General features: G+C 38.2%; 1 protein-coding gene and 1 long non-coding RNA gene across 11 annotated transcripts in view; one reads left to right on the top strand and one right to left on the bottom strand.

Moving 5' to 3' along the window:
• The window catches only part of LMO7 (LIM domain 7), a 191,946-nt gene that overhangs the window by 13,338 nt on the left and 154,812 nt on the right, over window positions 1-23,796 (bottom strand). For 4 of the 10 annotated variants that reach the window (XM_015543653.2, XM_042978358.1, XM_042978376.1 and 1 more), the window contains 12 exons: window positions 23,405-23,522; window positions 21,209-21,351; window positions 19,451-19,883; window positions 17,393-17,704; window positions 8,768-8,882; window positions 7,477-7,638; window positions 6,514-6,701; window positions 5,509-5,569; window positions 3,534-3,590; window positions 1,608-1,633; window positions 1,222-1,326; window positions 344-436 (listed from right to left, as the gene is read on the bottom strand). In XM_015543653.2, the coding sequence (XP_015399139.2) occupies window positions 344-436; window positions 1,222-1,326; window positions 1,608-1,633; window positions 3,534-3,590; window positions 5,509-5,569; window positions 6,514-6,701; window positions 7,477-7,638; window positions 8,768-8,882; window positions 17,393-17,704; window positions 19,451-19,883; window positions 21,209-21,351; window positions 23,405-23,522 (1,813 nt within the window). The remainder of the gene's footprint in view (window positions 1-343; window positions 437-1,221; window positions 1,327-1,607; window positions 1,634-3,533; window positions 3,591-5,508; window positions 5,570-6,513; window positions 6,702-7,476; window positions 7,639-8,767; window positions 8,883-17,392; window positions 17,705-19,450; window positions 19,884-21,208; window positions 21,352-23,404; window positions 23,523-23,796) is intronic. The other 6 variants (XM_015543656.2, XM_042978397.1, XM_015543652.2 and 3 more) reach the window with 3 other exon arrangements.
• Window positions 42-1,767, top strand: LOC122236611. The gene is made up of 2 exons (XR_006214698.1): window positions 42-123; window positions 1,185-1,767. It is a non-coding gene; the product is annotated as an uncharacterized LOC122236611 (long non-coding RNA).

Raw genomic sequence — 23,796 nt, 5'->3', positions numbered from 1 at the left:
ACAGATCTATAGTCAGTTTTAGAGACTTTATTGCAGTTGGCCTGGAATTCCACTTGGAATGATGGTAAAAGTTTCACTGCCAACAAAGCCACACATGGGTGACAGAGACAGAAGAAGACAAAGGTGCAGTTAGAGTTGATTAACACAATTATTTAATGATACTCTAGAGAAACTAAGAGAAAGGCTGAAACATCAAAGCAAAATTCTGACAAATCAAAGCTCACTGTATTTTCCAAAGAGCTTGTGTTAAGTGAATATGTGGCCAAAGCCAGGTGAAATATAGTATCCTCCGTTTTTCAGCTAATTTCACCAAGACAGAGAACACAGAATACTCCAACACTACCTCATTCAAGTACTTGTAATTCTCTCTCTCAGCTTCCTGCTTAGCCCTTTGCCACTCTTCCCTGAGTTTCTCCTGCTCACGTTGATATTTTTCCTATAAGAAGAGACAGCATGTTAGTTAATTAGTTAATTAACAGGTTAATGATGTTAAACAGAATCTGTTTTACTAGCATTTTTTTCTAGCTCTACCATTCATCTCAATCTTTAAAGGCAGTGATATTATTTTAACCAATAGGACTTCCATCCCTAAAGTACAAAATAGCTTATTACATTGGGGTGTCTGGATGGCTCAGTTGGGTAAGCGTCTGACTCTAGATTTTGGCTCAGCTCATGATCTCATGGTTTGTGGGATCGAGCCCCACGTCGGGCTCTGTGCTGACAGCATGGATTCTACTCGGGATTCTCCCTCTGTCTCTCTCTCTCCCCTCGAGATAAATAAACTTAAACAAATAGCTTATATCAAATTAAAACACAGTCTGAGGGAAGGGTAGATACTCAGAATTGAATCTATAGCCACCCTCTACCACAGCTGTAATTGATTAGAGCCCCTTGCTAGCAAGGGGGCTGGATTTCTCTGCAACAGAATAAGCACACAGCGTAAAGGGTGTTAAGTCCTTACAACCCATACACTTCCCACATGTAAGAATTCCACAAAACTGTAGTGCCTCATTCTAAAACATACACGGGGTAAATAATTATTTAAAAAGAGGGCTGGGAAAGTTTCAAAATAGAAATGTAATTAACACAAGATGGGCTACCTATCAAAAGATTTGTTAATTATGAGGTTATTAGCTTTTAACTTTTTTTTTTTTTTTAATTTGCTTCACAATGCTGGTTGACAGGGACCAGTTCCTGGGAGCCCATATATTTCTGCTCTACCTGCAGAAGGCGGTCCTGCTCCTTCTGCCACCGCTCCTGCCGCTTCCGCTCCTCCTCTTGATCCCATGCCCAGCGACTCGGGGCACTGAGGGTTGGAACTGGAAGCTAACCAGTCAGAAGAGAAGATGTGCAAACAAGGAAGAACATGTGACATCATTGAGTCGTCTACTGAAGCACTCTCGCTAACATGAATTATTCATACCACCCTTTGCCTAAGCAGTACCAGAGGAGGCTTGGCTTTTCATCTCAAAATAGGTCTTTCCAACTTGGAAAGACTGCTCCTTGATAAATTCTTATGCAACTGAAAATAAGCAATGCTACTCGGTGCTAATTCGGTCCCACCAAGGTCACCTTATTTATTCCAAAAACAAATGAACACTACTTACATCAGGAACCACAGAATCGGAGCTTCCTGTATTGCAGCATGTGGGAAAGGAAAAAAGACAATAAGTTTTTTCATTTCTGTGAAATAATTCTTTTCAGAAAGTCTTACCAGCTATTTGTATGCCAGTATACTAAGGGACACCAACGATTTGTTTTAAACCACAGCAGTATCTTAGTTTTTCTCTTTAATTTCATCTGCTTGTTTTTTACCTCCCAAAGTCAAAGTCATTTAAAGAGAGAGAGAGAGAGAGAGAGAGAGAGACAAACTGTGGATGCCAAAGGTGAACCCTAGCTCCTGTTTCTAGAGCTGGACTGATGGTGTGTTCTAAAGAGGTTTCGGGGTTCTTTTATGAATAGACTTGGTAGTATCTCATAGCTCAGCCTAATAGGGGGAAAAAAAAGAATTTCAAGTGTTACAACATCTACAAATCAAAAATTTTACTTGCCACTGTTCAATTACGATGTGACAGCTCCCAATCACATTTTCCAGGTCTCCTTGCTAATAAGCAACTTTCCTTAAATAAGACCCCACAAAAACATGTTCAAGAAATCTTTCCCTTCCCTCTCCTATTATTTGAAGCACAGATATTCAACTTCATGTGTAAGGCTATGGGCCTAGTATCACTCTTTTTATTCGTAGGAGGACTACATAAATGTGGGTCTGTATGTAGGACAAGGATTATAAACAAGTAAGCAAATTTCATGAAATGCATTATCATACAGTATTTATTTAATTTTCCTGAAACCTCAGCTGTCTGGTAAATTTATTCACTCGCACATTTTTTTTTTAAGAAAGCTGCTTTGAGACTTAGCAAAAAGTTCTTCCCTAAAATAGCCTGTTGAAGAAAAGTAAGTGAACATTAGAACAGAGCAAGAAAAGGAATTGTTTCAGTTCAGCCAGTTTGGGCTAGGAGTATCACAATGTTTCAATTAAATTACCACAGAAACAAAGGAATTTAACAAAAATGTCAAAAACAAGAAGGATACTGACACAAATAGACCTTGCACATGCATGGCTGATAAGCTATTCTTATTTATGGTCAAAAAGAAACCTTAATTTGCCAAAGGAAGGCTAGCAGATCTAAAAAAAAAAAAAAAAAAAAAATCCATGAGTCCAGGAAGTATACTGTAAGACAAGTGTGTAAAGGATTTTTGATTATCTTAAAAGTAAGAAACAACAACATTTAGACACCAACAGCACACTACTCTCTGTGCCATTGCATCTCAAATGTTGGCTATTACTTTTAAGTTCTTGATAGCACAGCACAGCTGGAAATGCATTCGTGAGACACGGCGTTAGACAGACGTGACAGGGGTAAGAAATGCCACACGCATTAGCACATAAGGCAGAGCTGCTCAACTACACCAACACAGTGATTCTCAAGATGCATGTTGTTGGAAGTACAACCAAAATTTACATTTGATTTGCTTTAGAATCCACAGAGCACTCCTAGTAACACTCCAGAGCCATCACCCCAATACCAATAAACAACTCTGCTCTTTATTAAGAGCACGGTCCATAATCAAAAATTAGAGTTTTTATAAATGTTCAACAATTGTATGTTGGTGTAATCTAATAGTATGCAATTCGTAGGAAGCAGTAAGGCGTAAGTGAAGTTCCTTGTTTCTTACTGTCACCCAGTGGAAAGAAATAAGTGTGTGTTTAACAGCATCTCAATCTTTTAATTAGAAAACCAAAAAAAATTCACAGGTATACAAAGACACGCAAAGACCCATTACCACAGAGGTAGACCCATGAACTGTAAGAAAAGCCTGACGACCCTAGGAAAAGAATGGAAATGGGTTATGTTGCTTGGTCATGACAGCCAATTGAAAGGCTCAGTGCCCAGCACCACAGACAACTAGGAAAGAGTGGAGAATGGGAACAAGTCCATGAAAGTGCATGAATTGTTAGTTTGGTAGTTTACCTTGTTCAAAAAATTGTGATCGCCTTTTTAAGTTTTTCAAAGAAATAGGTTCAGATGCTAGTTGAAAAATACAAAAAAAAAAAATCAATACCATGTCATTCATTTTAATCTCTCACCACTGGAAAACATTTGACTAATGTCTGCAGCTCTAGTTTTAAAATGACAAAACTGATGGCCATAGAAGATATGGATTATTTCAATGTACAGAGACACATACTTTTAGAAGTCTATACTACATTCGGATTAGTAGAGGAACTAATTATTTCATTAATAAATTCTAGCAGATAGCATCATAGTTTCACAGAAGCCCCATGCTAGATCACACAGCTTTAGAGAAATGAACATTAATATGTTTTGCTAGGTTAATCAATCCAAAGTCTAGAAGTCCAAGGAGAATTGTTTGCAACTAAGAGTTTTCACAGTATTAAGTAAAAAATGAACTGAAAAATAGTGGGGAGGAAGACAAGAAAATAAATTAATACCCAGAGAAAGACGAAATAAAAACAAATGCCCAAATTAAAATATTCTTCTATTTTGCCCTAGTAACATCCACTAACTTCAAGTAAGTGGAGTTCAGTCCAGTAAAAAAAAAGAGAGAGAGAGAGAGAGAGGGAAAAAAAGAAACATTCTGACTTCTACAGATCTGTTGCAAGGTTATGGCAAATGATTATTACACTTCTGTTTATTCATAAAATGTAAATGAAATTATTACTTGACACTAGTTGGTGCTTACTTCTCTTAACAAACCCCTCAAATGACAGGCCAGCATACAGTGCCAGTCACTAATGACAAGTTCAGTGTCTTATTATCTGATTGCTCTGCCTGAATAACTGGTAGAATAGGACCTGGGGATCTTGGATTTAACATCATAAATCAAAAATAAGTCAGGTTAGGGGCACCTGGGTGGTTCTGTTGGTTAAGCATCCGATTCCCGATTTCAGCTGAAATCATGATCTCACGGTTCGTGGCATGGAGCCCCGTGTCCACGCAGCGCAGAGCCTACTTGGGATTCTCTCTCCCTCTCTGCCCCTCCCACACTCGTGCTGGCTTGCACGTGTGTGCACGCACCCTCTCTATGTCTCTCAAAATAAATAAACTTAAAAAAAATGTTAGGTTTGCTTACAAAACTTCTTTGATTAAGAATGCAGTATCAGACAATTAAAACACAGTCACTTGTAACCATCAGAAATTTAACACCCAAATAAGTCATCAATAAAGGGAAATTTACAAACTCGGTTTGGCTTTGACCATTATGAACTGGCAAATGCAGGTACAAAGCCATCAAACTGCTATGAAGACCCAGACCGACCAGAGCTTAGCTTCATGGTAAAAGGAGTTTTATCTCCTTTGGGTCTCTCTCTCTCCCTGCCTATGTGAACCAGATCTTTCTTACTTATTTTGTATGCTTAAGGAATAGCACATAGTATGTGGTGACAATTACTTATGAACAGACAGAAGGAGGAAGAGAGCAGTAACTAACTCCCTAAAACAAGATCTCCCTAGATACTACGCCTGCCTTGTCATTACAAATGGGTACTTTTCGCTAATAACTGTTATTGCCATTGCTCTACTAAGACTAGCTGCCTATGAACTTGTCCTTTTCACCACAATAAAGGGGAGCAGGAAACTTCATTCATCGTTTCAGATTTAACGAAGATTCCCTCTGCCAACATACCATTGCAAGAAGGCTAATGGCCTCGGGAAACCAGTCTTTCTTATTTGGCTTAGACACACAGGCACTCAAAGCTCCTGGGCATGCTGCCAAAGCGTTGTTTGCAGTTCCTGAACTATTCAAACCCTGGAACTGAATGCCTTTCCACCTGGCTGCAACTGGATCTGCGTGCTAACCTTTTAGTTTCAACTTGCATTGGGATCAGTTTTTCTTTGCCTCTATTCTGACATTAATTTTTATAATAGCAAAACTTGAATGCTAGCACTTCTATATTATAAATATAGTTACAATGGTGATGTTTACCTTTTGATTCAAAAGTATTACTTTCATCACGAATTCCATTTATTTCCTTGGATTCAGTATTCTGGAAAGGATAAAATGCCAGTTAGCATCTATTTCCTCAACTGGACTTTGCGTTTAAATGATGCATATCCCATTGGTGAAAATATCTTAATAAGGTGAGTTTTTCAGGATATTAATGTATTTCTTACAGCCTTTTACATAAATAGAAAAAAATTTTCATTATTCTTTAATATTTGTGGAAGGATTAATGACCATCTATCGATAAGCATGGATGACTTTAAATTCAGTCATTCCTTTTCCAAGAAACATGATATGCCAAATAATTAGTTCACTTAGCTTGTATTTATGACTAAGCAACATAAGCACATAAGATTCTTCAGCATTTAAGCATTTCTTACACAATGTAGCAGGAACTCCTTACTGGCTAAAAGAGTATCTTAGATAACAACAACTATATCTAGGGAGTCGATATAAGCATTTATTTGAAATTTTAAATTTAACTGATACTTAGGAAAATGCCTAGAGTGTAATTATTTTTCATCAATTAATGTCACTGAATATCTTTTAACCACACATCTAAGTCTAACCATCAAATTCACCTACATAAGAAACTAAACATGCCTCCTATAGTAATTGTGTACAATTTACCTGTAAAGACTAAAGAAAGCAGAAACAAATTCCAGTGTATAATTTTACATTATTACTACTTCATATCCACAAAGATCTGAGGAATGGGCATAATGATGAAGATTGGTAAGAAATACCCGTAAAACAACAGTACAGGATCTTTTGATTTTACCATTATGTAACTATTATTCTATTAATAGTAATGCCATAGGATTGTCAAAAATACATTTTTACTCTCATTCCTATAAATTATGTTATTCAACTAATGGTTTTTAAAGTAGCATCAAAATTGTTCAAATAAATCCTTTCCCCCACCCACACAGACTTCCTACAGATACTTTGCTCTACACAAATACTCCCACTTCTCAAAATACTTACAGAATGCTGGAGGCTTTCTGAGAAATCAGTCGTTACTGACAGATTTGAAGATTTGTCTGAGTTGTAAATTCCAGAAGTTGTATCAATCCACTTTGTTTCAGGTGAACCTATAATTTTGGTAGCCATACTGGTGAGATTGAGGGTTTTATGCCGTGTAAATGGCAGGGAAGGTTGGTCTCTGCCCCAGTCTGATTGGCACATGATGATCAAGAAATGAGTACACATAAATGTTGGAGTGGAAAGAACAAAGTTACTGAATGTACATATACAAAATGAACATGTAGAAGACATACAAACAAATCAGGTAGCGTGTGAAGGAAGTCAAGAGTTCCGTGTTTTGACCAACAGATCACCTTCCAAAAACACAAGGGTTAGATGATGTTAATAATGTAAAGACTAGCAAATTTGCTGAATCTTTCTGTAAGCCAGGATAGAGTATCATATTTTGATATCATACCTTAACAGGTAGGGGGAGGCTTAATGCCCTTCTCCATCTACCCTCAACAGCTAAGAAACACAATAATAGAATATATACTGAAAGTTCCTTGAGCATGAACAGCAACAAGACCAATTACCTACCATGTTCTCTCTCATACCAGTTAGTTACGGTGCTGTAGAGAAAGTAAAATCATAGCGTAATTCTTAATACTCAGCATTATTATATGACTCCCAAATGCAGATGCAATTACAATAGCTTCCAGTTAATATTTGCATTCAAAGTCAGTCTAGCATGTAAATCAGCCGATAAATAATGTAAATTCAGTAAATTTGCTAGTGAAAAGTCTTCAGACAGAATAGTCAAGGAAGTATCATTCAAGACTTGTGACAGCATAACCGCAAAACATCTTGAAGCCAAAAAATTTTTAAAAACTGAGGAAGACGTTATTGAAGCAAGCTGTTAGAACCGCTTGCCAAAGACCAGTTCCCGATTTAGAAAGCCAGACGGTGGTAAAACCAACTTACCAGACTTTCCATAGCGCCTGATATCCATTACTAGGTTTCCAGTTTCTTGAGCATTAGCCATGGTCGCCTCCCACTCTTTTGTGTCCTTATATGAAAACTTGGTGTTGTTAACAGCAATAATTTCATCATCTACCTGCAGCTGAGAAAATTCTGCTGGGCTACCTAAATAAAGCAAAATCAATTAAGGAACCAATAATAAAAAATTCTAAGCAAACAAACAACAAAAACAACAAAATCCATGTTCTACCAATTGCTTACTTAAAGAAAAAAAATGCCTTCTTAATGTCAACTAACCATCTCTTATATTTTTCAGTTAGGGTAGATCCATGAGGTTTTTTTTACATTATCAAATATTTGGGTATCCACAATATACAAAGCAGCAAAGGCATTTTTCACTCCACAGTAAGCATCATCATTAACATGCAAAGGAGAAATAAGCTCATCTATTCAATAAAATTTATTACCTTCCTAGGAACAAAGAAAAATTTTTAATTATTTTTAAATTAAAAAGTGAAATATATTGTACTTGAATTGAGCTTCCAAAACCAAATGTACCCTGGAATGGATTTTTTTTTTAAAAAAAGAAAAAGGAAAAGGAAAAAAGCAAGGTCACTTAAAACTGCTTACAATTGCCACTTACCATTATCTAATTAAAGTCTTTTTTAAGAACTTTCTTAAATTAAAAAAAAAAAAACAAAACCAGTGTTAGCATGCACTTTTATATAGCTAAAACATGTAAGTGAGGAACTCCTCTTAACAACAGTAGCTTTCATTTGAATTTTAGGCCTTGTGGTGATATTTTGCTGAAGACTGCCTGGGACTGACTTGATATAACCCCAGATGGGGAAGGACTTTTGTAAAAGTCCTGAAGCATCCTGAGGACACTCCACGGACAACAGATATATTAGGATGCTCAGAAAACATCAATTTATTATACAGCACTTAAATATCCACCACAGACACAGCCAATCATGGAAGGTTCTTTTTGAATTTCCAGTGAGGTGTTGTTTGGTAGCATTTCCAAATATCAAACCTAAAATTCTGACAAACGAATTCTGTAAAGGTCACAAAACTAAGACCCCACAAAACTCAAATTAATTAGGCAAAGAGAAAAAACACTATCAGTCTCAGGGAAGTCTCGGGGAAGAGGATGCACCTCCTGGCTTTCCTGCTGCACTTTTCACATGTATTTTCTCCTCCTACAGTAAACACACTAATTTCTGGAGGGGGTTGTGAACAGCATAGGATAACAAGGGGAAGAAAGTTCAGTAGAGCTAAATCAATGATTTACCTGCTTCAATTGACGCAACGAAGATCCCAGAAAACACCCATTTTACTGTAAACCCAAAGTCAAGACCGCTCCCAGGCGTCTGGTGTATGCTGATTCTCATATCACTGAACTGATCCTGAAAACAAATATGAACCAGTGGGATCAGGTGTTGCTGGCACCCACAAGGAGGAAAGTCTATCCATGAAAGGAGGGAGGCTATATTCAAGGTACACTTGAATTATTTCATGATAGACCAGGAGCATCCATCTTTTTAACTTGGGTTTAGTAAAACCCTCATTTATATAAATATCAGTGAGTTAGCTTTTCTGATAAAATAAGGGAAAACTTCACATTAATAGATATTTTTCTTCACACCAATACTTTAAATCAGTTGGACATTAATAAATCTTGGGCATATGCTCACCATACAACTGGGTTTACTTTATAGACCATTTGTTATTACCCAAATAGGAAAAGAGTAAGAAGATAGACTGTGTGCTGTTTAAGGGTACAAACTGGCAATCAGTAAATGAGCCCTTGAGACGTAATGCACAGAACAGTGAATACAGACAACACTGTATTATGATCAAACTCGCTAAGAGACTATAACTTAATTATTCCAACCACTAAAAAGAAAATTATGTAAGGTGATCGAGGTGCTAATTATCACTACAATGGCAATCATATTACAATATATAAATGTGTCAAATTAATATACTAACTATATACCTTAAATGTATACAATGTTACAGATCATACATTTTAATACAATGGCATTTTTGAAAATAGCAAAAAAAATTGTTAACCATTTTAAACATGCCACCGTAATTCTAGAAAAAGTATCTCTGACATTTAACATAGCTGCATAATTTCAAGGGATTCATTGATACACAATCAGCTAGCTGTGGGGCGCCTGTGGGACTGACACCACCCCCTAAAGAGCGCCTGAAGCTTTGGCAAGGTGTTGTTTGCCCCACAGCCATGCGAAGATCCAGTGATGAGGGCAGAGCCTCCGCACAGCTATGGGACATGGAGAGATGGCACCTCAGAGGAACCACAGGTCAGATCCCAAGAGGGCCCCTGCTGAGACACGCTGAGCAACAAGTCACAACCTCCTTGGAAGTAACAACAGCCAGTGAGACCAAGAACAATGGCGTCCCGGAAAACAGCCAGCCTCCACCACCATAGCCCACGGCAGCAAATTCTCGGGGCCACAGACTCACAGCCATTTCCAAAACAAATGTTTTAAGTATTAAACTATACAATGTCTGTGAACATTTGAGTTATCTTTCATAATTTATGTGTTTCGTTTTGGGTCAACAGCAGATATGAATTTTAACTTGCCATTCCCAGACTAGTTTCAGTCTTTGATTCCAAATAATTAAGAACTTAGACTAAAAGAAAAAGTTATTCCTAAAGCCACTTAATTTTCCAGAAAAAAAAAAAAAAAAAAAAACCTACACATTCTCCAGTACAACGTGGCCGTGAAAACCGAACCTAGGGCCAATTGGGCAATTCATAAAGCTTTATGCCAAAGTTTTTCCATCTCTAAAACAAGTTTAAAATCCATGTGAGTATATTCTGAGAAAAACTGATATTATATAAGAATTGAAATAGAAGGCAAGGAAGACACTGAACCAGGAGCTTGATACATTCTATGGACACAGAAGTGCTTTAACATTTACTTATCGTTTGTTCAACATACACTTATTGTACATCTATTCTGTATAAAACACAGTGCCTAGTTCTTGGGAAATAAAGATGGATGAGGCATGGTCCTGGCTCTTGAAAAATAATTATTGACTCTTCAAGAGTTGGGTATGGAATTATTTTTTAAAAATCTGTAGCTAATGATATAGAAAAGTCTTCATCAGAAAGCTTGTAAAGCAGTTTAAATACAGGAACCCAGATGCAGGTAGTGAGAACACATTAATAATCAGCCTGATGAACACCAATCTCCAGAATAAAGCTCTGCTATGAATAGAAAAAATTACTGGTTAGTTCCACTCCTTAACCGAAACTACCATACACTTACATTAGAGATGACTCAGTGAAAACAAGCGGTCATCACCACACTTAACCGTCCAAAAAAAAAAAAAAAAATTCAACTTACAGCCATCTACAGAATCTATTGCTATAAAAGGGCACAGAGACAAATGATACATTAGATATTCAAGATACTAACTGATGTTTTTTATCTTGAAAAATAAAAGATATGATGGAGTTCAAATAAATAGTCTCAAACTACATAAAAAGAATACTTTGTGGGAGACAGCAAGTGAACATTATCCTTTTCTACCAAAAATAGGATAAAAGAGAATGAGCTGTAGCTAAAGATGAAAGAGCCTCACAATTTTATTAGACAAGAAGAACTGTCTCACAAAAGGATATTCTTACCTTGGAAAGAAGCCTCTACCTGAACATATTAAATAAAAGGGCAGATAACCACCTCTCAGAAACAGTTAACAGGCAACAGCCTCACTGCGGCTGCCAGCAGCCTGACACACTGTAAGTGTGTGGGTCCTTAGGACTATATACAGGCAAAGGAGGAAAGAACCCCAGGAACAATTACAGGTGTTTTTCTATCAATAACCAGGTGACCTCTGGCCTGTCCTTGATTCTAGCAGGAACTTCTCTCTCATAATGATGTTAATTTGCAAGCTTTTTGTTTTGCAAAACCCTATTTTCAAATGAAAATCTTATGTAGACCACTTCCCTCCCAAACCAATCCATAAAAGTAGCTATAATTTCAGTTTCAAGCTGTAATTTCAGTGGCATGGCCTGCCCATTATGGCAGTGCTGTGGAATCCTCCGTCCTTGAATTAGATTAGCAGGGGAACATATCTATAATTATAGTTTAGCATAAACTATTCAGCAGTGATTTCAGTTAGGATTTCTACTTCCCTATTTATCTCTGCAAGACACATGCCATGTGAATATTCCACAAACAGTCCATGCTTTTCATGCTTCAGAAGATGATGATAAGGGAATTAGTACTGCTTGAACTAGATAGAACCAGAAATATAAATTCTTGGGGGAAATCTAGATTCTTGATGACTGATAAAGAACCACGTCAAGTGGTTCAAGTTGTCTATGCAGGAAAAGATATGAGTATGGTTATGAACATATCACCATTTAAAAATAATTTCCCTCAAATTAGATACAATTTTAACAGAAGTATACACTGAAAGCTGAGCTTTTTAGACAACAATATGATGATCTATCTAGAGTAGCAATGACCACATTTAATTTTAGGATATCTGATTAATATAGAGTTTCCTCTCACCAAAGATGAGAAGTGGTGGAAAATAGGGTCAGTCTTACGTACTAACAGGTCAGAAAGCTATTCTCCCCAATTTTTCTTTTTATTTTTTTTATTATTTATTTTAATTTTTTTAACATTTATTTATTTTTGAGACAGAGAGAGACAGAGCATGAACGGGGGAGGGTCAGAGAGAGGGAGACACAGAATCTGAAGCAGGCTCCAGGCTCTGAGCTGTCAGCACAGAGCCCAACGCGGGGCTCGAACTCACGGACCGCGAGACCATGACCTGAGCCGAAGTCGGCCGCTCAACCCACTGAGCCACCCAGGTGCCCCTCTCCCCAATTTTTCAATTAGATAAATGTGTTGACTTAAGGGAAGCCTTACTGAAACTGACAAAATTAAAGCACTCTATAGTCATAAGTAACAGAGGAAATGTATCAACTTTGATTTTTGTACACATGATTCTTTTGCATCATGTTTTCAGGGTCTGAGTAGGGTGAGAACGTAGGTGGGTGGCCCCAACTTGTGGCACCAGAGCCACTCTCCTTTGCCACAGGCACATCTATACCTACTGGCTCCACTTCTCCATTCCAAGAGGCAGGTGGTGTTTCCAGCTCTATAGCTTTAACTCAACTCATTTCAAGTTTATCTCTTTCCTACCAAATCTGTTTCCGATCCTCCTTCCACCAGGCACTACCACCAATTCCTGCTTTCAGAAACGGTCTCCTCTGTCATCCACTATCCCATTTCCCCCATCTTGTCCTCCATCTGTCTGGCCACCTCTCACTTTCACTAGTGTGCTCTTCTGTCTGCTCTCTAGTTCACTTCTTGTTCTTCCCTAGCCAGCCTCCCATCTTTCTGACTACAAGCTTTCCTGAGTTAACCTCTTCCCCTGCTGTGTCTTCAGCTACTGTCTCAGCCCATGATATCCAAAATTAAATCCATGACCTCTTCCCAAACCTACTCTTTTCCACCTCTTGTTTCTCGACTTTGGTCAGTTACATCACGACCTGACCAGATGCCCAAGTTAGCAACACCAGGGGCTCCTCCTCCTTCCCTTCCCACCCCAGTTGCACACAACAGCCCCCACTCTCCACCACACACATGCCTTCATAAAAAGTGCTCCCAAGTCCTCAGTCCATAAATCTATCCTGAATCATCCCATTCTTTCATTGCTCTTCAGGTTACCATCTTAATTTAGAGGGGAGACCACAGCCCAAACTAATGCAGCCAGCTTATCATTGGCCATCCTGCCCCTGCCGTTCTTTCCCTCCATCTTCTACACAGCTACTGGAATTTCAGTCACAGAATATGCCAATTATTATTACTGTATGCCATTTAAAATTGTTGGTAGCTACTTACTACCTATTGGGGAGATTTCAAACTCTACCTTTCAGAAATTCTACATTTCAGATAACCATACAGCTTCCCTCAAAAGCAATTTGAAGAATGACTTTATCTTTATGAAACAGAAGATATTTCAGTCCCTGTTGGCTCTAAAATTCTAGAGATACAACAAAGTTAACATGAGTTAACATTTGGAGACTTAACTTCACATAAGGCAGTTCTCAAATTGGAGCTTCTCATATTTCAAAAAAAATTAGGGTCAGAGAAATTACATTTGTGGCCTAAGCACTTAACCAACCCAAAGCAAGTTATGTAACTTTCAGATCTCAAGTATTTCATCAGTAAAAGTGGGGATAATATCGCCTAATTTGCAGTCATTGGGAGGATTAAGTGAAACATTTAAGAGGTACCAAGGTGCATGGCTGCTGTGCCATAATTATTTTCTGTTCCCCATGGAAACAACGTTATATATGTGTATAAATGCTGGTTAAGCAGTTTCCAGATCAACTAAAGAGAATCCTATTTAATGCTCACGTACTTAGCTCTGAAGCCAATAGAACTCAGTCAGCCTTCAACTAATACAGATCCAGGCACTGTGCTAACAGTGATCAGGACAGGCTTCTTCCTGCCCTCCCAGAGAGAAGAGTCTAGCAAAGGTGACAAGTAAGCACAGTGCATGGGAGGCAGCTATGACACGGTCAGCCCTGGATACTATTCTAAAGGGACACTATCACAGGCTTGCTGATTAAGAAGCAAACATGAAAAAAGCATCCTTCCTTCCAGGTGCATCATCTGGCTTCTGAGTACAACTTTAAAAAATCTGGGGCAGTGGTTCTGAAATGTGGATCTGGGTGGAGTTTGGGAGAAGAGGTCTCTGACAAGAAAGAACCGGAAACAAAACCCTATAGATGACCAATCAAGGGGAAAGTTGTCAAAATGAATCTGGGAGTCACACTCTCTCCCCTTGCCTCAGGGTCACCCTCAGGATTGCCCTGGAAGCCTGGATCAGAAAAAGAGGCAGGAAAAGAAACAATACCATAAGAGAAGTACAGGAGAAAAGGCAATGGAAAGGAATGAAATCCCTGCTTGGCAGTGGAGATGGGAAAGAACCTATAAGGACCTAAATTACCTGCTGGACCAAGTTCATACTTCAGTTTGGTGATCAAGGCCTTGACTGCAATTCGAGTCAGTAAATACAAAAATGCCAACTATGTGTAAAGGCTGTGGAGGGTACAAAGAATACCAGTGAAGGAGAAACGGTGAACACTTAGAACAAGGACGAATTCAGCAAATGACACTTTCAAAGGTGAAAAGTTCAATTCCAACTAGGGGAAGGAGAGGTCCTGATTTACAAAGGAAGTGACCCTCCTGGGCTTTGAAAGAACAGGAGGACTTCACAAGACAAACATGGGTAAAATGAGCATTTTAGAATGTGTGAACAATAAGAACGAATATCTGTGATGTGTTTAAGAAAGCATACTAGGTGTTCAAGAAAAAGCAAGCAGTGTTGTATGACCAGGTCACCTATTTCCAATTCTTTTTTCCCCAACATAGTGTGGTGCGGGCGACCTTGAGTCAGATTGCCTGGTTTCGAATCCTGACTCCACCGCTCACTACCCTGTATGGCTTTGGACAAGGAACATGACCACTCCACGCCTCAAATTCCACAACAGCATAACAGGGATACAAGGATCACTGAGGACTAAGAAATAGCTTGAGAAGCCTGTCTGGCACATGGTAAGCACTCAATAAACAGCTGTTACAGCACTATAAAGGGAGTTGGGGACCAGTGTTGAGGGACCACAGCGCTCTCCTGAGTGCTTTGAACTTCACCGAACAGACCACAGAGTGCCACTGGAGGCTTTGCAGCAGAGAAATTACCAAGGGCAGCCTGGCCTCCCGCAAGTCAATCTAACATCAGGCTTGCATAGAATGTACAAATACATGTGACTATTTACAAAATATTTGCACTGATGGGGAAAGGGCCTGAGAATCAGGGTAGTGGAAACAAAGATAGAAAAGAACATCATGGGAGATGCTGGAACAAAGAAATGAAAGGACATTACTAGTGAAAGCATGAGTAAGAAGGAGAAAGGAGACCTGAAGAACACTTACAAAGCTACCAAAATATCTAGATGTTCACCCACATATTATCTGTGATTTTTCTATTCTCTGAACACCTAGAATTACAGAGTGTGGACAAACATTTGGAAGGGTGTTGCAAACACCTCTGACTTATTAGTCGTTGGCTGTCCTATTCCCAAGGCAAGCAAGCTCCTTCTCAGTGACAAGAGCAGGTGACGGTACCCGAGATGCTTTCTTCATAGTGCAAGCAACTCAGAGACAGGTAAGTCACCGTATGACATATACATGTGTTCAAGCATTCCAACTGCTTTATTTGGGAAAGCCTAATTTTGCTTGGTAGGATACCATTTCAAGCTTGGAGACAAAGGAGCATAAATCCATTAATGATGAAACCTGGATCCATGCCATGTTAATTCAGGTCCTCTGAACTGCAATAACCTGGAACACACCCCCACACCACACTTAGCCTCTTGTTCTTAATCCCTGGATGTAGCTAGGCAGCTGCCACCCCGAGGGAGTGACTACCCCCTCATGCACAATACATTAATGAGGCTGTTCTGTTGAGTTTGCTATTTGAAAAGGTGAAGGCAAACACACAAGTCCCAAGTCCGTAAAATAAAAGACACCTTGTTTCTGTTTTTATTATTCACCCACCGGTACCTTATGTTCTCCAAGTATATACCACAGGCGCTTGTTCTGATCCACTCAAACTTATGATGCTAATGATATCTTTCCCATTCTTTACAAATGAAGCAAAAAATTTACAACTCATGATTTTAGTAAGCTGAAGAAATATTTTTAGATCTATGTTTGTAAACATGCATGGGAACAACAAAGACATATGCCTAAATGTTAACAACAACTACCTCTAAATGATGGGACAACCAGTGGCTTTCATCATGTATACTTTCCTGCATTCCCAAATTTTCTCAAGAACAAAGGACTCCAAAATCAAAAGAAGACATAAACTTGTAAAGCTTTTCTGTAGTAAATATACCAGACCCAATTATTGCACATAGTTATTTCGTTACTATAACTTAAGCCAAGTTATATACTTGATGCTGTGCCTTGGAAAACACATCTATTCCGGTAAAGCACCAGAGAATGCCTGACAAGTCAAAGAATCACACTAGCTCCTCCATGCCAAGGGGTTCATACAGCTATCAACTGTTTAACAAAGGTGTTGTTTTGTTTTGTTTTTTTAAAGAAAAGCTTTCTGTTCTCTGGACAACCAACAACTTTTAACTTACATGTAAAACATACTGCATTCATTACCTAGTAATTCTCTTGGTGATTTTAATTAGGAAAAACTATAAATGGCCTCCAGTCATTCTTCATCTGATGGTATATCTTGTTTGGACTCCAAATGTTACAGAACACAACTGTCCTACTGTAACTAAGCCTCAATATTCCCTTTAAGATACAAGAAATGGGACAAAATTGTAGACTTTCTAAATCAGTATTAAGTACTAGATGGTTTATACAAGGAAAGAAATGCCGAGCCCCTAGAGACCAGCATGTAGCATGTGTACCAATTTCCCCTTGTGGTCAGTTAATTTCCCTGAGAAAGGGCTTTTATTACTCACTTACCTGTTAGGCCTGAATCTATAACCTTCCAAGTGACCCCCACAGCTGAACCAGGGACTGCTGAGTACTAGAAGTATAAGGCAGCAGTTGCTGAAATGAGGAGTAGAGAGAAAAACCAGCCAAACCCTAAAGAGACTCGTCCAGCAAGCCTCGATTCACACACATCATAAGGGTAATCTGCATCCATAAACTCAAAGGTGGAAGAGGCCTCCTTCTTCCCAAGATGTGCTAAAAATAAAATGCAATATTGTTTTCCACATTATCAGCCCAGATAATAATGCCTAGAGGTCAGAAACATGGTTTGCAGATTGAAATACTTATGTTTCAGAGCAGTGGGTGACGAGGAACCTCCCCAAATTCACCTGTGAGGATCTGGAGACCTCTGTCTGTGGTGAGCTTCCCCCTTCTCCAAGCTCGGACATTAAGTCAGGGCCAGATGGTGAAGACAGTGTGGCTTTAGAAGTGGCAGCCTCTTCCTGGGAAAGCGATGAGAAGGAGGGGGTAGGGGAGGGCAGCTGCATCACACCTTCTCCCACCGCTACTCCCTCTCTCTCACTGGACTTGCTGGTAGCAAGCTGGCTCGTGTCAGGTTTGTGCACAGAGGTGCTGACCAAACTGCTCTGAATTCTCTTCACATATTCAACATCTCCGTTATACTTCCAGCCATCATCCATCTAAAAATAAAACATCATATTAAGCTTGGCCTTGTTAGATTTCTGCTTAAAAAATACATACACTAAATACTTTAAAACTATAAAAGTAACGTACCTCCCACAGCAACCAATGCTAAAAGCTTGGAGCACGTTCTTTCATGCTAACGGACAGACACATGATGTTTTGGGAGGAGGACTTGTTTTTACAAAAGTGTTGATATTAAAACGGACTTCTGAAACTTTCTTTGCTCATTTACATCATTCTGATGGGTTTAATAGATCTCTAGACTAGACTTTTTAATTATTGAATGCTGTATAGTAGGGATATCTACAAATTAGTCACTTGATATGTATTCAATGTCGTTTCAAGTTTTCTGTAACCTCCAAAATTATTGCAACAAGAACCTACATATTATTACAATTGGAATATTTATTTTCATAGGTTTCCAAAAGTATACTTGTTGCCCAAAAGATATTTTATGTATAATAAATGTTATATTAAAAAATCTAATGTAATATATAAATTATATGTATATGTATGTGTGTGTGTGTGTGTATATATATATATATATATATATATATATATATATATATATCTTCTCAAAAAATTATAGCAGTGCACTCCTAATGTAATGTACAAGAATGGCTGTGTCTCTACACCCTTGCCAACACCAGACGTTTTCAATGTTTTAAATCTTTGTCGGTCTGATGACTGAAAGCTGTACATTTCATTCTTGCTCTAATGAAGTTGAACATGCTTCAATGTGTTTTATGTCATCAGCCATCTGAATTCCTTCTTCCTTAAACTGGCTACTCATTTCCACATGAGTGCTTATCTTTTTTGTGCTTTTCTAGTGCTTATCTTTTCTTACCCATTTGTAGGAGCATGTTAAATCTTACTGATGTTAACCCTACATCTAGAATTCATCTAACATTTTTCTGACTCTATAAATTGTCTTTTGATATGTTAGTAATGAGTCATATATGTTTGATTTTTATGCTACCAAATATATCTCTATTTTACTTAATATAATGATTAGGAGTTCCCTGGCTAGTTCATGCAGGTTTTCCTTACCTTAAATATTTCTTTCAAGCTTTTCCTTAGCTTTTAGGATACAATATTGGCAGAAGTAGAAAGAATTTGAACACTGATCTTAAGACACAGAGTTAAAATTAATACATCCACTTTCAGGTATGCATTACTGCTTCATTCTCAGGGCAAACAACTGCATTTTCTATATTCTTAAAAATCCCAATATAAATAGAACCATGAAATACATTTTAATAACCACTTTCAAGCATAGTAAATTCTAAAAAAGTGGGGGTACTCAGAGGAAACTAGAAAGCTGTTCATAAGGCACCTGAAAATATTCAGGTTAAACCATATGAAATTGCTGTTTTGTAGGTCAAAAAGAACTATTAGCATCCTTCACATAGTTCAACCTAATACTTTACAAAAGCTGTATTTGAGAAAACGTAACACTAAAAAAATGCTCTGCCTTAGAAAGAGCTTATTCATTCTTTAAAATGTTATCAGCCTTACTTTCATTGACTTTAAAGTTTAAAATAGTTCCACAGAGTTGTTATATTTTAAGCATTGAATGTCTTTTGAATCTAAACTGGCTGGAATTGCTTTATACATAAGTTATGTACATTTTATACATCAAGTAAATGGAGCTCAAACTTCTGCATAAGTTTACCAGCACTGTGCTCCTGAGAACAGACTAAATGAACTGGGAACACATTTTTTTTTTTTTTTTTTTTTACCGTGTAGGATCTCGGGAGTGATGAGATTCCCCTTGCCTGAGAGCCAAAAGGTCTAGGCATGACCACAGATGTTAACCTGGCTGTATCAGTTTTCTGGTAACTTCTGGGGAGAGAGGCTGAAATTCGAGTCGACTCGGTTTGTGTACTCGGTGAATGCTGAGAAGACAAAGGGTCTGGGTGTTGTTCTTCCATGGGGCTCTGAGAAGAAAGCTGAATTTCAGCTGCTGCAGCGTCCTCTCTTTTTGCAAAAGTTGTAGAATCTTGCTTAGGAACTTCTGCAGAATACGTTGTTTCCTTCTCTTCTACTCTTTCACTCTGGTAACTTGCTTCTGACGTGGTCAGTCTAGGGGAAAGCTTTTCTTCGTGCAAGATATCATCAGAAGAATGCAACCTCCTTCTTGATACAACTGCAGATGTTTGATTTCGGGATTCCCTTAGCAGAAAGAAGCACACCGTAACCATGAAGTTATGCATTTAGCACAAGGAGGTAGAGACACGTGGGTTACTTTGGCAAGAACATAAGACAAAGAATAAAAAGGCTGCCGACTTCACACAATAACCAATACAATGGTAATAGAATAAATACACGTGATTTTTTTAGTGCCACACTTAAAAATTGTAAGAACTGCACTTTTTTTTTTAAGCAGGCTCTCAAATACTTCCAAATACTGGAGAGGGATTTTTTTTTAATTGTAAAGAGTTGTTAATAAGAAAATTAAGATATTTAATAAGGGATTCTTCACAAAGCTTTACCCACAAGTTCATAAATCTTCCCAAATTAGCACACTGTAGACATAACTAACTTATAACCAATCTGAACCTTCCAAAAATGTGGCTTCCTTTACAAGATTATGAGCTTTTTTTTTTCCCTGTACACAATTTTAAACAATTTAGTGAAAATAAAAGATTTCCACAAAGGACTCAGACTTCAGGAAGATCAAGTTAGGATATGATTTCACACAGCTTGAGAGAACTCACATGGACAATTGTTACAGATTAAAGACACCATTCATATTTATAGAGAACTTCATGAAACATCCTCGTCACTCCTGTTTAGTAGGGAATACCTTTCAAACTGCATTGCCTTTAAGTGAAAGAAACGGTGTTTACCATTTGCTTCTAGGGCACAAAGGAGTTTTGTTTAATTTCACCTGACAGCACATTTCCTTTTTGACATTATCCATAAAGCATATTTGCCTTCCCCATGACCTAGAAATATTCCAAGGTTTCTCACAGCAACTGCTCTACAGGAAAGTTTAAATTGGACCTTTATCCTGTCACGTTGCAATGCCAAAAATACACCCCCTCCCATTTACGTTTATATTGTCTTCTTTTAAAATATAATTTTAATCGCACCACTAAAACGTGAAAAGGAACTTTATATTTTACACAATTTGGAAGAGTGGGACCTGGTTTTATTTGGCCACTCCATTCCTAAATTCACTTTAAAAGGAGAAAAAGTAGTTTATTTTCGGCACCAATTATAGCCAACACCATCCAATATCACATGTGAATATACAATGTAAAAATCAGGAAGTAAAGCACACTATATTAAGCGCCCATTTCTTTTGTTAATCCAAGTCACCATTTATTACAGCAATACTTTGCTTTTTCTTTACAGAGCAACATACTGAGACTTGAATGTCTATCTGTTTATGGTTTAATATTGGCATACACCTTCCATTACACTACACTTACATAAAATAGGGATTTCTAACACTGGTATCTGCAACCATGAGATGCACTCAGCTTTCTTACCTGTCCTGCAGCATTTCCTTAAATGTCTTAGAGCTTCTCTCAGACTTCTCAAGTGCCTGCTTTTCAATTTCTTCCCTCTCTTCTTTTTTCTTCTGCAGATCTGAAGTGTAGCTTTTTCGACGATCTTTCCATTTTGCAAGGTCCTAACAGAAGAAAATCACATCAGCACAGGCATACCTGAATTCATACACACCCTTTCTAGCAGTGGGAGACTGCCAGAGTATCCCATTACATCGCTGAAACTATTCACTCCAACTTGATGCCAAGGTGCCCTAATTTTGCTTTTTATAGCTGGCGTTTCTGTACCAACCTTTATCTCATGTGTCTGTCTAAAAAACCTGACCTAGTAAGATAGACCCCATTACTGTTTCTCCTGCCTCCCTGACCATTTCACAAAGAACGCTAAGTGCTTGTAATTGGGTGCCAGGTCAGAAAGATCAGGAACTGTTTCAAATTTATTCTCACGTCACTCCAATAATCTGTCTGTCATGTGAAATGGCAGATTTCACGAGTACAACTGGGACAGAGCTAGGATTGCAATGGTTAAGCATGACTGCACGCTCTTTCATCTAACGTACACCCAGCTCAATCCAGAAGACCACAAACATGCAGACGCAGAAGATGTGGGTCCCCTCAAGGAACTCTTGGTCTTGAAGGGAAAGAGACTTGTCAATAAAAGTTCAACAGTGAATGTGATGATTGGATTGCACAGGATGGTGGGGGTTTGAAGGAGAGGGAGTGGTCAATTGTACCTGAGGCAGGGGAGGGCAGAGTTTGGAAAGGCTTTCCTGGGGAGGCAAGGCTTGAGTACATGATTTCAAAGCCAGTAAACTCCCCCTGTGTGGCAATAAGGAAGACCACACAGGAACAAGTGTATCTGTTTCCCATATTCCCAGGAATAGAAGTCTAACCTAGCTGGCTGACCCCAGGACAATCAACTTAATTTTCCTTTTAAATTAGCCCTAGCAGCCTAAGCTGGTTGTCACACTCAGGAGTTTAAGACATTTTTCTATGTCTCCAAAATAGAGAAATGCCATGTTAAGAATTACTGGTGGCATTTCAGTCCAAACAGAAGCACAGGTCTCAGACTAAACTAAGTTTGCTTTATACCTTTAAGAGTAGACAGGGCCACTCCTGTTTAAAAACAGCCTGAAGCCAATACAAACTACTTCCAAAAAGAACAAAAGCAGTGTACATTTAGTTCTACAAGATAATCAGCATGAATTTTCATCTGACTTGACTTAATGGATAACCCCTCAATAGTTATTTTCATACCCAAACCACCACCATGTATTTTGGCAAAGTGACATTGAATTACTGTTTCTTGATAATTAAATCGAGTTCCCAACTAAAAGAGACACTGGAATTTAGTGTCAGCCAAGGCAGAGGGTTCTTCATTTCATAGACTCTAATCTCTCTGAAAATGAAGATTTACTATCTCTGCCCTCTTGTTCATTTTAACACTCTGCCCTTCCCATAAAGTTGCCCTCAAACTCTTTTGAGTTTGCTCTGTTTAAATTATCTATTGTGTATTTCTAGACACTCCTTTGGTTTGTAACAATTACCTCTTTCAAAAAAAAGGTCAAGCTTTTTTCCTGCAGGAACAAAGCTAAATATTACATCTATATCCATATAAACATCTGGATATAGGTCAGCTCTGTGAAAACATCTGATTTTGATTCATATCAGCTACTTTTCCAACCCAAATAGTACTCCTAGTTACATTTCTTATTTCTCCCCAAATCTCTATTAACTCTCAGAGCCCCCTTCATCTCTCCCTGCTAATGCCAAGACTGTTCTGGACCCCCTACTCTTCTGCTACCCCTAAACTTTGAGCTAAGTCTCTTCTCTTCACAAGCTTCAATAACAGTCATACTCCAAATTCAACCAACCAAAGCAAGTTAACAAGTTAACCATGCTGTAAGGAAGCAGGTTCACATTTTTTAGAACTCATAGCGAACATGAGAAAATAAACCTCCTATTGTATTTTTCACAGTGACCTTTAAAATAGGCGACAGTAATAGGTCAAAAAGGTAAAATCTTTTTAAAGGAAGTCGATCACATTTTCTACAGAACTGAATTCTGTATCAAGGAAAATCATTTCAAGTATACTGATTTTCATTTAAGAGAAGCAAGGAAGAGTCAAATAAATACATTCTCCCAGTCTTCCCATCTCCCAGTATAAAATGTACTCACATCTTGCCATTTCTGATCTTGTTCTTTTAATTGTGATTTTATTTTCTGCATCTCCTCATAACGCAGCTGACGCAAGTTCTGAACATCGTCTGCGCTGACATCACTCATGGACTTGCTCCTACGACAAAAATACCCATGGTAACCGAGGTTCACATGACCGGATTAGGGTTAAAACTGGAAGGTTGGGCTTTTATTTGGAAATTCCATCTAAATTTCTGCTGTACGACCTAGACGTTTTACTGATAATATCACAGAAATAGCACTACAGAGATAAATGGGTGTTTTTCCAAAACGAGAAACAAGAGCCTAACACTCAACTCAAGTGTGAATTCTTTTACAAAATGGCTAAATGAGCCCTGCATGAGTCTAAAAAATAATCCAATGTTCATATT

This window comes from Panthera tigris, chromosome A1 (assembly GCF_018350195.1).
Source record: "Panthera tigris isolate Pti1 chromosome A1, P.tigris_Pti1_mat1.1, whole genome shotgun sequence".
Classification (NCBI taxonomy): Eukaryota; Metazoa; Chordata; class Mammalia; order Carnivora; family Felidae; genus Panthera; species Panthera tigris.
The sequence above is the reverse complement of the archived record's forward strand: the minus strand, read 5'-3'. Positions and strand labels throughout refer to the sequence as shown.